Here is a 12,201-nt window from a genome sequence, read left to right on the forward strand (position 1 = left end):
GACGCAGCAGTAATGAGGAGCAGTAGAAGGCCACGTACATGTTCTCCTTTGCTTCCCCAGCTATGAAGGGTAGTAACTTCCAGTGGACAGGAAGGCTGGAAAATACCAGCTCTCACATAAAGTGTTTTGGCCATAAACTTCAAAGGCCTTCCCAAAAGAAGGTTGGATTGCTATTCCTGGAAGCTGAGGAAAAAGTGTTCTGTCCAAATTCATCTAGCAGCTGCTGGCAGAGGTAGGAAGAGACAATGACCACTACCCATATATTGTGCCATCAGGACACCAGGTACCAGTGCCCAGGGGACCTGTGGTTCCCAATTCCTGTTCTGCCCCTCAGAGCAGGGACAAGCCCCTGCCTCCTCCAGGTGTTCTGCGATGTGATGGCACATTCCTACTCTGAAATCAGGCTGCTGACAGCATAACCATGCCAATTTATGGCTTTAAAGCAGAAGTGTTGATCAGAAATACCATGAATTAGTCATAATCTTATCAAAAATATTTTATTTATGAAAGTAACAATTATACTATACAACCTATATTGGAAGTACATTGAATAATTGCTAGAATAAATACAGGCAATTAATTCAATCTTTTTATAGAAAGAGAGGATTTATTTGACATTTGAATGTTAACCCAAGCTTTAACTTACATCATAAATAGTTAAAAGGCATAGTCAAGTTTTTTTTTTTTATTTTTACTGTTTCTTTTGCTTTTTTTAATACTGTTCTATTTTGCAATCAACATGAATCAACTCTCCAATCATTAACATAATATTAGTATGACTTTCAAGCAATCATGTACCTCAAGATAATCAGACAAATAAGGTAGTGTGTGTGCAGTTCATTCTACAGCAGAATCTATTCACGTCTGCATAAAAAAAGAGAAGCTGAAAATGCTTCTAAGTTCTTTAAGCATCATATGCTGATTTCTGCTTTACCACAGTGCTTTTAATACCAGAATCTAAAACGGGCATATATCTGTATGCAGCTGGCTTTCTGTTGCTCTTTATAAAGTGTATTAGGGCTCAATGCCACATTCCTTTGGCTGGTGAAGGATTGCAGAATTTAGTCCTGAATATTATTTCTCAAAACCATGGTCCAAAATAAATGTCCAAGACTGATTATTAGGCACCAAGGAAGTGATGTTTTCTGATAAAAAATTGCCTTCTTTTCTGGTAGATATGCTTCAGTCAAACACAAATTATTGGGCTCAGTACTGGGGTCTGTATTACACTGGGTATCAGAGAAGCTAATGTTTGTATTTTCTGCAAACTCTGTGAAGGGCATTGCAGAAGTTTTATAGTAAGACACCCACATTTTGAAAGCATTGAGAAGTTTTCCTTCCATGTATTTTTCTTAAACTCAAAAATCTGAACTATCTGCTTGGTGCTAGCAGGACATGAACAACTATGACCATCAGTGAAATCAATAGTAGTTTTGGGTGTCCAGTATTTCCCCATATCAGAAGTTTTTGACTCCTCATATCCCATGTAAAACCAGTGGGAGCTTTCCTATAGCAACGTCTTCTCCAATGGCATTGAGGCCTGCCTTGCCTTACGGCTATCGTGTGTGCCAGGGATATGATACTCTCAGCAGAGAAATAAATTTCCCTTTTACAATGTTATCCAAAACAAAACCCCAAATTGCACATATCTACCCCTTTGGCCTTTTTTTATGCAAAAATATGCTTGTATTCAAAAACTGACAATATTGGGCCTTTCCTAATAAATGTCTTCAAAGAGCACATTTAAATTCTTTTTCACAGAAATAACCATTCATCAGTTGCAAAAATGCAGAGAGACGTTTTATTCTTTCCGTTGTGAACAAAATTAACTCAGCACAAATTTTGGGGGAGGAAGTATGATTTTTTTTCCCAAATGTATTTAAAAAGACTAAAAACCAAAATGTTGGGGAGGCAGCTTTTTTGGCAGATAGTAAAATATAAAATAAGTGATTTAAAAAAAAGTTGGCTTAAAAATACACACACACAAATAATACAATAATATAAAAATACAGCTCAGCCAATGGCCTCTTAAAATTTACCTTTGGCATTACATTTGGCAGCCTAACACAAAAGACCCTTCCTATAAACACAACTATAAAAAAGAGAAGTTCATAAATTAGGTTGCAAGGGGTTGTAAGGTCCTTTTCTTGATTCTCCAAACTCCTTTCCTTCCTGTCCACACACATAAGCATGACCAGTGAGGTATATAGAACATAACACTGTCAGGCATATGCACAATAAAAAAGTGCATAAACATTGAAGTTCCCCAATTTTCTTGCGAACAGGTCGAAAATGTGTGGTTTGCGTTTTCTCCCCCTTGGAAAAAAAATATCATTTTTTATTTTTTTTTCTTACTTTGGCAGGATGAAAATGAACCCAGAGGAATATAAATGTCCTATTCCCAGCAGCAATGATCCATTTCCCTTGGCAACATTCGTCTGATGCCACAGATACTACAAGGTCGTTGGGTTGCTTTACAACTCTGGGTAACTTCCCACGGAAACATCATACGTCTAGCACCATGTCATAGTGTTGCTCTTTCTTCCGCCTGCCACATTTGGTGATAAGAACCAAGTACAAAGTCAAAAGCAGAACCCAGTAACATGCATAGAGTATTGTGCCAATGATGAGGACTGTCTGTTTTGACTCAGAAAATGGCTTTTTTGATTCCTTGTAGATAGTGAAAATTACGCCACCTAGGAGGATTGTAAACCAAATGGAGACTGGAATGAGTCCTATAAAATTAACTACAATGGTTTTTCTTCCTGACGTGCCCCACCCTGCTTTGTTTATCGTGGCAATCGCAAACATCTTTGCTGGCAGTAAACTTGACATGTACAACACTGAGTAGAGTGACATGAAAACCATGACAATGTTGCCCCTAAGGAAGCTGGCAAAGGAAGACTTTATCAGGCCCACTAACTGAACTGTCAACAAGAAGAGGAGGATGTTCCAGATTTTTCCCCTGTAGAAGAGCTGAATGACTGTGGCGATAAGGAAGAAAGGAAAGAATCCAGTGATTACAGCTTCATAGGTCATCCACAAATGGTGCTTGTGGAACCACATCGCATTATAAAGCCACTCTCTAAAGTACGATTTGCTCCAGCGGGTCTGCTGATTCAGCCACCTGAGATACTCTATCGGTGTTTCGGTAAGGCACTTGGATCTAGCTGTGTATTTTGTTGCATAGCCCAGACTTAGTACTCTGTTAGTTAGATGCCTGTCGTCTCCGAAGCTGCACTGGGAGCCCATAAATTCTTGATTGTACCAATCTTCCACGAATTCATGGAGTAAAGAGTTTCTGTACATCCCCAGAGGTCCGCTGATGCACTGTACACAGCCGAAATAGGATTGACAGGCTCTTTCTATGTTAAATGCCATCCAGTATCTCACGCTGCTCAGAAAAGATATCCAGGAATCGTATTTGTTCAAAATCTGCAAAATAAAAAAGTTTCCATTTTAGATGAGCTCTTGAGAAAGAAAAGACAGACATTGGATCAATAAGGAGCCTGCAGAGACTAGAGCATCATTAGCTGAAATACTGGGGGCAACTAGCTCCTGTGTCCAACTCACGACATATCCAGGAGTTACCTATACATTCCAGGATATTGACAGGAAGGGCAAGACGACGCCTTCAAAAGTCTGTTCCACCAAAATGTTCTCTTTTTCCTTGCAACCTTTCCTCTTCTCTACCAAGAAACTTCTTTTCTGGCTCATTCTTCCTTTCCCTTCACCACCAGTCAAAGACCTGCTGGTCCCAGCCTCTCCTGAGAGGAGATGGTCGAGTCCTAGATGTGGCCTCCCTGCTTCTTTCTCCCTCCTGACCACATCTTTGGAACTCATAGGACTTCTTCCAGCCCTCCTAAAGCTATTCCAGAACATAAGAAAGACTGAACACATGGTCTTTAGTCTACTTTTTTGGTATCATAAGGCTTGCCCTAGAGGTTTGACCCTGGACTATGTGCCTATATCTGACATTGGGCCCTCTAAGGAGCAACCTGTTCTGATTTGTCTCTGCAGTATCAGCCATGTTGTGTTGCCCCAAGACATATTGTGATACTCCAGTAGAGCCATGCTTTGGCCTGCATAAAGGTCTCAATCTTTCTCTTCTGTATGCTCCAAAGCTCACCTGAAGCTCAAGCCTATACTTTAAAATACAACTCAATGGGGGCATGAGCGCATGCAGATGCCCAAGTCCATGTCTTCACATCCATGTTCTCAGCACACACCTTGTGCTGGTGAATGTGGCAAGGAAGCATGTAGTGGGATGGCTGCGCCAGCTCTGCACTGGTATCCTCTCAGTGTGAGGATTTTCAGGGGAACCTGTGGCCTTCTACACCTAGAAAACAGTATTCTGCAACTAGAAAAAAAGTGTTCTGCTCCAATGGCCCTAATTTCTGTCAGATTTGAAGACCAAGGGCCCAACTTGTCTTTGTTTCAATCTAATTTCAGAACATTTTAGAAGCAGCAGGGCTTAGGGATAGGCTCAAGCCTGCCTCAAATGTATTTGGTGTATGCTGAAAAGTGAATTTGGAAAAAGAAAAAGCCCAGAGGCTTCATTCTGCCACCTTTCCTCCCAGAGTACAAATGTCCTTCTCTCTCTCTGTAGATACTTATGGATCTTCACTGTCATAGCTGAGCCTGTACTGTCTCATTCCAGTTGTACTCACACGCACCTGGCATCTCAGACATGTAGGGTGAGTGTGACACCTGGTTTGTGGTCAGCCCAGAGCTACAAAGATATTCAGGCTTCTGTGGGAATCTTCATTTCTGGAGTTAAGAGCCACATGCCTCAAATACTTCTGACCACTGGGGCATTCATTAGTAAGTGCTTGTCCATATAGATGGCCTTTTCTCCTCTGTCTCACATAAAAGCCCAGCTGAGTATGGGCAACTGATCCCAAGGCCAATTGAAATATTCATATGCATTTTTCTTTATAAATTGCAGCAGAAGCAATTGTATGAAAAGGAATGAACAGCCTTTTGCTGTAGTTGTCAGCCAAACTCGGCAATGCTGGAAATCCTAACAAAAGTGGATCTGGGCTGACTTGGGGGCTTTCCATTGTCCTGCCTGACAGAGATGCAGAGGAAAACCAACAATACACAGAGTGCATAGTGCACTGCATTTCAAAAAGGCTTTTATTCCTAACAATCTTGGCTGCCAGTGGTAACATAATTGAAGTGCTTGGGGTGCTGGACTTGGCTTTGGGAGACCTGTTCTCAATTTCCTGCTCCCCTATAGCTTTTCTTTGGTACCCTGACCAAGCAGTTATATCTGGAGACTCAAAGATGCCACAACAATCCTGAAAATGCCAGTGTCCCACTTTTCACATATATGGGGGAGAATAATTTTTGTTTCCTTTCTATGGGTGTTAAAAGCATACAGCACTCATATCTCAGAATAAGGATTTCTGTTCAACAGACAGAAAGGTTCAGGTCTCGTAAGAGCCTCTGTAATGGTATGAGAATATATTCAAAACTATTCCTGTCAAGGAAATCTGTTACAGTGCCCATAGTTGCTGAAACCCCTCTGTTAATCTGAAAATCATGATACTCACCTGCACGTCACCTCCAACTCCTCCAACCATTGGATCTTCTTCTAAAACCTTTACCATCTCCACTGATGAGGCTGGATCAAGCATGGTATCTGAATCACAAACCTACAAGTAAGATGAAACAAGAACAAAAGTGGGTTAAGGAGTACACTAGAGAAGAAAATAAAAATCATGCGAGTGACTGAAGTAACTCTATATGCATATTTTCCTGAATGCAATTAAAACTCACTTTGGAGTCTGCATTGAGACTTCTGTTAAAGGCCATTTGTATCAGGCAGCAAGGAGTGGTGCTGAACAAAACAGAGCACTCAGTGCTGTGCACGCAAACAATCCCCTCTTCTGTACCAGCTCTATTTGTTTTACTGGCACGCTGGGCTGGCTTCTTTGAATAAGAGGTACGCTCTCAGAGATGGGGCACTGCAGAGCAAGACAATGTTTGTGGGTGCGTGGCAGATTCCTGCTGAGCCCTGACGTAGGGTTTCCCTGCATCGGCTGCATGCTTGGAGCACCCTGGTCAAATGTTTCCCACTGCCATATGAGGGAAGGAGTGAGGAGTTAAATTCCAGACACTTGTTATAAAAAAGAAAAAGTCAGCTAGGAGTCTGGGAAGAAACCTAATAGCTCTTTCACTCACAGAGGGCTTTAGCAATTCATGTAAGATATGTATTTTGGATTCCAGAAGAAACTAATTTTTAATTTTAGATGCATGGTGTGTTATTAGTAGTGCAAGGACTTGACATTTGATATATAGAAATTATTTGCTATTTTCCTCTGGCATTCTTATAAAAAATATGTAAGGCCAGAAGGAGTGAGTCCCGAAGAGCAGTACTCCACAAGACCAGGGCAGAAATAGATGACACACACAAGGCGTTTCAGCCACACAAACACTCCTAGTCAACTAAACGCTGTGTACATTAGGAACTGGCTTTCCCCTGGAGAGTAGGAGGACTCAGACAGGCTGGCCGGTCTGCGAGGCAGCTGGCATTGCTTTCGTTTGCTCGGAGGCGAATGACATGGGCTGCAGCCTGTTTCAAACAAGCGGGTGTCTCCTTGTCGCAGCTGCTGTTGCTGCAAGCGGTGCCCCCATCGTGTGTAAACTCATTTCGCAGACGCCCAGAAACTGGAGCAGAGGAAGCTGTCCCAGAAACACCCCTCTGGCTGGCTGGATCCTGCCCTACAAATTCTCATACTGATTCCAGTTTATCCTCACATTGCATTCCTGTGATGTCAGATGGGGGCAGTAGGGGCAAAAGTCGGTAGCTCTGCATGAATAACCTATTATTATGAATAACCTATTAATTCAGATTCTGGTGAGGCTTCGTATCAGGTATCTTAATTTTGGTGTCCTTTCATCCAAACTTTCAATTCAGCTGAAGCCCCCTCGGCTCCAGGAGAGTGGAAACCTTCATGTCTGGTCTGTGAAGCGGAAGGAGAGCATTTTGGAGTTCTGTTATGGACTAGACTCAAGCGGGGACATAACCCAGGATTGTTGGGCTGCATAGCTCAGGATGCAGCTGAGTGTCTGCCAACATGCTCCCCTCCACCTCACTTGGAGTGGGCTGAGAGGAGACAGCTGATCAAAGCTCTGATATTTCCATCAGCAGAAAAGCCACAAGCATCTCCAGCTCCTGCTAACTTAACGTATCCACCTCGTCTCCTCTAAGGACTCATCCTGAGGAGCACCTTTGTAACCTGGCCAAGGGGTGCCTCCAGCTTTGGTGGAAAATTGTCATAAGTGACAGCACTTTAAAAAGTGAGCAAAACAATTCTCCTGAAGAGGAGAAAGGTTGCCTATATTTCTACCTAGGACTTCCTGGACAAACCTGTTGCTGAGTGTTTTGCACAGGGAATCTGTAGTTTGCTGAGTACCCAGGGCTCAGGCAGTGCTACTGATCCTGTTTCTTGTGACCATGAGTGGTGGTCCCTTCCCAGCCTCTCTGCTTTCCCTCTGGCGCCTGTCACTTGATGTGCCTAAGCAGTCCCCACCCTGTCAGATGCATTTATCTACAGCAGAAAGACCTGCCCATGAGCAGCAGAATTTATAGGAAATAAGGAATCCTGAAAACTGTGGATTTATTTACAAATTACCAGCATGTGTCCTGGGCATGCCAGCACAGTGGACATGCCTGCGTTTCTGGGGCAAACCCGAGAAACTATCATTTTCCAGATGAAAAGAGGACATGCCCAGAAAAAGACACTTACGAACCCAAATAAAACACACCAACGTCTGTCAAGCCAGGGGTAGCTCAGCACAGCCCAAGAGCCAATTTGCCATCTTTCCACAAAAGGGCTGAGTGACCTAGAAATTACTGCCTTGGGTCACAGAGGTGACACTCAAACTTGAGCGAGCTGTTCAGATACTTGTTATAACCAGTGGCAGCTTATCCACTGCTCTGAGAAGTTCAGGCTGCACTGGACTGTCCACGCAGGTACCTCCACCAAGCCAAGCTGAATTGCACCCTGGCTGCCCCAACCAGCTCTGCACTGACTATATCTGCCAGTTTAACTCCTCTACCCTATGGCTTGCACCCTCCTAACCTCCTCCAGGAGGCAAATAAGCCTTCATAGCAGTTTCAGGTATTTAATGAGGCGCCACTAATGAGCGACAGCTCTTTATCTGCATTGGTCTGACTGCTTATGATTGCCTGTCCATAATCCCAAGGTGTCTTTTAAGAACCATAAGGCCCCCAGTTTCAAGGATGGGCAATGGTGCTGACTGGTCCCCTTTTTTATGTGCTTGATCGTTGATGCAGATTGCTCAGCCCTTAAAATATTGGGCCTGTTTAATGTAATTTACCCTGGGTACGCCCAAAGAACCATCTCAACTGTCATTCATTCATAAAACAGAGCCACATTTTAGCTGCATTGCATCATGACTGTGTAGTAGCCAGGGCCACCAAGGTGCTGTACTTCTAATATAGGTGTGACAATAGCATCAATCATTACTGCAGCATTTGGTGGCTGCTTACAGCAGCATTATAGTCACTGCCACATTCATCAGGACTTCTGAGCCAGGTCAGGAGTGTTAATTGACTCAAAGACCAGAAATATCTCTTCCATTTTCTCAGTTTACACTCTGACTGTTGAAATAGAAACACTTTTTCCAGGTTCCCTGAACTAACGCAAGAGCTGGACTGAGGGAGGAAAGTTGCAATGAATCTGTTTCCTCTCTGCCTTCTCTCTCTGCAATCTGATACTTCTGTGCAAAGTGATTATAAAACCACGCTAATAAAGAAAACCAGCATTTTTATCCCATCATAGTCCCTCACAGCACAGAAACAAAGTGCAGACAATGGAGAGCTTAAGGCCATTGTTTTCAGAGAATAAATCAGTTTCAATTTTGGAAGTGGTAGGGGATGGGTTTTAAATCTTTGTCTTACTCTCCCAGCTCCAATAACAGAGCAGTTCCCAGCACTTTTCAGTTTCTGCCCCTCCTGAGCATGGAGGACTCACAGCTCTCAGCCCAGCTACCGGTAGCCTGTCCACATCCCTTGGACACTGTGCCCATGGATGCTGTGCTGTGCAGAGGGTGCACACACACGCCAGCACATGGCTGGGCATGGACCCCAGGAACATATATAGGTCAGCCATGCAGCTGCCCTGATCCAGCAGAGAACATCTCACAGGGAGCTGCTGCTCCACCAGAGGAGACCACTGGATGCTCTGAGGTTGGGAGAAGGCGGGAAGGGCTGAGGGTGGTTAATTTGGAAGATCATTTCATATTCAGTGGGATTAGCCATATGAGCCTTGCTGGCCTTGATCGATAAGGAAGGATACTCAGTGTCCACCCAGAGACCCTGATCCCACCCACCTTCCTCCACACACAACCTCTTCCCCTTCCCACAGTTAGCAGGACTGTTTGCAGGAGCGAGGAGTGCTTCCATGTGTAAGGCAAAAACATAGAAAATCTTCCACAGGATCGAAGGCAGCTGGAAAGAAATGTGTCTCTGCTGCTTTGGAAACAGGGAGAGAGGACCCAGCCTAATTCATTTTTAAGTGAATAGTGTCATAAGGGCTTTAAAGGCCAACTCGCGGTGAGTGAGGTAATGCAGCTGTAAGTGATGAAGCAAAAGCTCCTTCAGGCTTTAGCTGAAGAAATCTTTCTTTCAAGGCTGCACATTGACCCTTTTATTGAACACTCTGCACAGCCTTCGAAGTCTCTAAAATACCCCCATCTTTTTTACAGACTCCACCACTGCTGTGAGATATTCCCTTGTGCCACCAAATACCTGTCTGTCTGCTTGGATATGGGGCTGCTAACAACCTCACCAAATAAAACCTTGCCTGAGATCTTGACCTACAGGAGCAGCGAAGGGGTCTTCAGGAGGCCACTGGCTTTGTCTGAAGCAAACCCATTTGCATGGGGGGGCAATACTGAATTCTGAGGAAGGATTTCAGTTTTCTCCAGTAGCTGGTGCAGAGATTCAACATATTCACTTTAAAAGGTAGCATCATTTTAAATGGTAGCAAAATATGCTTTTAACGGTCAAGCTGTTTCCAAACAGACTGAAAGGAGCACTGTGTTCATCAGGGACTAGGATGGCCTCTAACATGCTGCACAAAATATACAAAAGCTGCTTTCTTTCAAAGTGTGTTTGAATTGGCACTGACCTGGCGCTCTAATACCTACCTGTACATAATCCACGCTTCTCCCCAGTGCTTTGAATGCTGTGTACATTACTTCTCTTTTTCCACCCCATTTCTGCATGATGCAAACACTTTTGTTGGACAGGACCAGCTGAGATACATGTTGCATGCTCTCTTTGTGAGACTCCTCCGTCTCACCCGGACCTTTGTCATGGAAGTTATTACTCCAGATATAAGTGGCAGATTTGTCCCTACCCATGATTTCAGTAAAAATGTCCATCATGTAAACGTCGTCTTCCGAGTTCCCATCAATGACCATAACAACTTTAATTCCAGGGTAGGTCAATCTTTTCACAGAAAGTAAACATTTTCTTAAGTAGTCAGGATCCTCTTGATAGGCAGCAATACAAAGGGCAACTGTTTTGTTCAGCTTGATTGGAGTCTCTAGCGACCGCTTCATTTTCCTGTGCTCTAGGTAGGCGAACAGGCTTTGGATGATGAGATGTGATGCCAGGATAGCACCATAGAGTCCGAAGGAGAAGTAGTAGTTGTCTGTTTGGATGAACTGGTAGCCCACAATGTAAGCAGCGGTGATTCCCAGCAGGAGGGACACCCCAAAGAGTGTGGTTCCAAGTATTCTCAGGATACATATAAACCTCTCACAATACATCTGCAAAGAAGCACAGAAACCATTAGCAGAGCTACCACTTGCTGATATAAGACCTCGTAAGGGGTGTGCTTGACTAAAATACAGAGCTCATCATCAGCAGAAACAGTCTGTGCTTCTGGCTGCATCATGGACTGACTGCATCACCTTGGTCAACACCTCTTTGCAGTATTTCCTCTGTGTAAAGTAAGACTCAAATACACGTAAAGTACCAGGGATGTTTTCTACTATTTGTAATGTCCTCACAGAAGGTGCTGTCTGTGTCAGGATCTTATTTTGGCAGCCTGGACTTGCTGAGTGAGACGCTCTGTCATATTACCCTGTGGGGGTTGGAGAAGGGGCTTTTGGGCCACCACACGCTTCATATGGTCATGGGCAAGCAGAACAGCTGATGTCTGGGGAGCCCCTCCTCATCCCCCATCCATGTAATGACTGCATCCCTGAATCGCTTCTGTCGCTTAGTTATGCAAAAATATTGGAAAGACATTCTTAAAACAGATGTCTGAATGTATTTATAATTTTTTAAACAGATGTCGGACTATATTTATAATTTATATTTATATAATCAGACATCTGCTTTAAAAGGTCTTCTCAATACCATTGCAAAAATGTATTATTCATACATTTGTGTACATAGATATATCCACATGTGAGCTTGTGTGTATAGGGCTAAAGCTTGACTGAGACTAAATCTGTGGCAAAAGCAACCATTAATTTAACAGTGCCAAGACTGCACCCTGGACTCAGAAATTCATTAGAACATCAGTTATTCTGCCAACTTCTGCACATTTAGGTTACTTTGCTGTAAAATCTTCTAACCTGAGCTCTGGGTTATGGAACAGCTATCTGGCATGGAGGGTGCTCTGGAATTTTTGAGATAAACATGTAGGCAGGCAGGCAAGTAGAATATATCGCTATGTAACTGCTTTTGTTGACAATCACATTAACCATTTTATGCAACAGCTTTCTCAGAATTACAGGAAAGTTAATGACAAAGTTTTATGTCAATTGATGTGTTTGACCTTAAGGGCATAACACAGATAATATTTGTTTAAGGCTAACCCAGCAAGCACGTTACAAGTCAATGAATCTGAAACCTATGCTTGAATATTTTGTTGAATTAGGGCCTCTCAGTGTAATGGACTTAATATTTGTGTTTTCTTACTATTATTCATATTTTCCCTGCTGCTATCATCCTGCTCATCTGCTGATCATGTTTGTTTCACCATCTGTTGGCCAAAGCTGAAGTTGGAACGGCACTTCCTTACATCATATAGGTCTTTAACTCTTTCTTGAAAAAATATTACCAAGCTGCAGCAGCATAGCTGTCATCAATTATATTTCTGTCTGAAAAGTTACAGGCTTGGAAAAAAAAAAATCATCACAGAATCA

The 12,201-nt window shown here is 43.1% G+C and overlaps 1 protein-coding gene across 1 annotated transcript; it reads right to left on the minus strand.

The window, feature by feature from the left end:
* Window positions 1-714: 714 nt before the first annotated feature.
* On the minus strand, window positions 715-10,812 carry HAS2 (hyaluronan synthase 2). The gene is made up of 3 exons (XM_074145376.1): window positions 10,186-10,812; window positions 5,559-5,660; window positions 715-3,435 (listed from the first exon to the last, which is right to left on the minus strand). Exons 1-3 carry the CDS (start codon window positions 10,810-10,812, stop codon window positions 2,506-2,508), a joined length of 1,659 nt encoding a protein of 552 aa, XP_074001477.1. The 3' UTR covers window positions 715-2,505.
* Between the last annotated feature and the right edge of the window lie 1,389 nt (window positions 10,813-12,201).

Source organism: Numenius arquata, chromosome 3, assembly GCF_964106895.1.
Source record: "Numenius arquata chromosome 3, bNumArq3.hap1.1, whole genome shotgun sequence".
In the NCBI taxonomy this organism is placed as follows: domain Eukaryota; kingdom Metazoa; phylum Chordata; class Aves; order Charadriiformes; family Scolopacidae; genus Numenius; species Numenius arquata.

Coding starts and splice junctions, on each gene's coding strand:
- HAS2 (XM_074145376.1), bottom strand. CDS start 10,812: ATGTATTGTGAGAGGTTTATATGTATCCTGAGAATACTTGGAACCACA. Junction 5,661..10,185: donor GAAGCGTGGATTATGTACAG/GTAGGTATTAGA, acceptor TCTTACTTGTAG/GTTTGTGATTCAGATACCAT. Junction 3,436..5,558: donor GAGTTGGAGGTGACGTGCAG/GTGAGTATCATG, acceptor TTTATTTTGCAG/ATTTTGAACAAATACGATTC.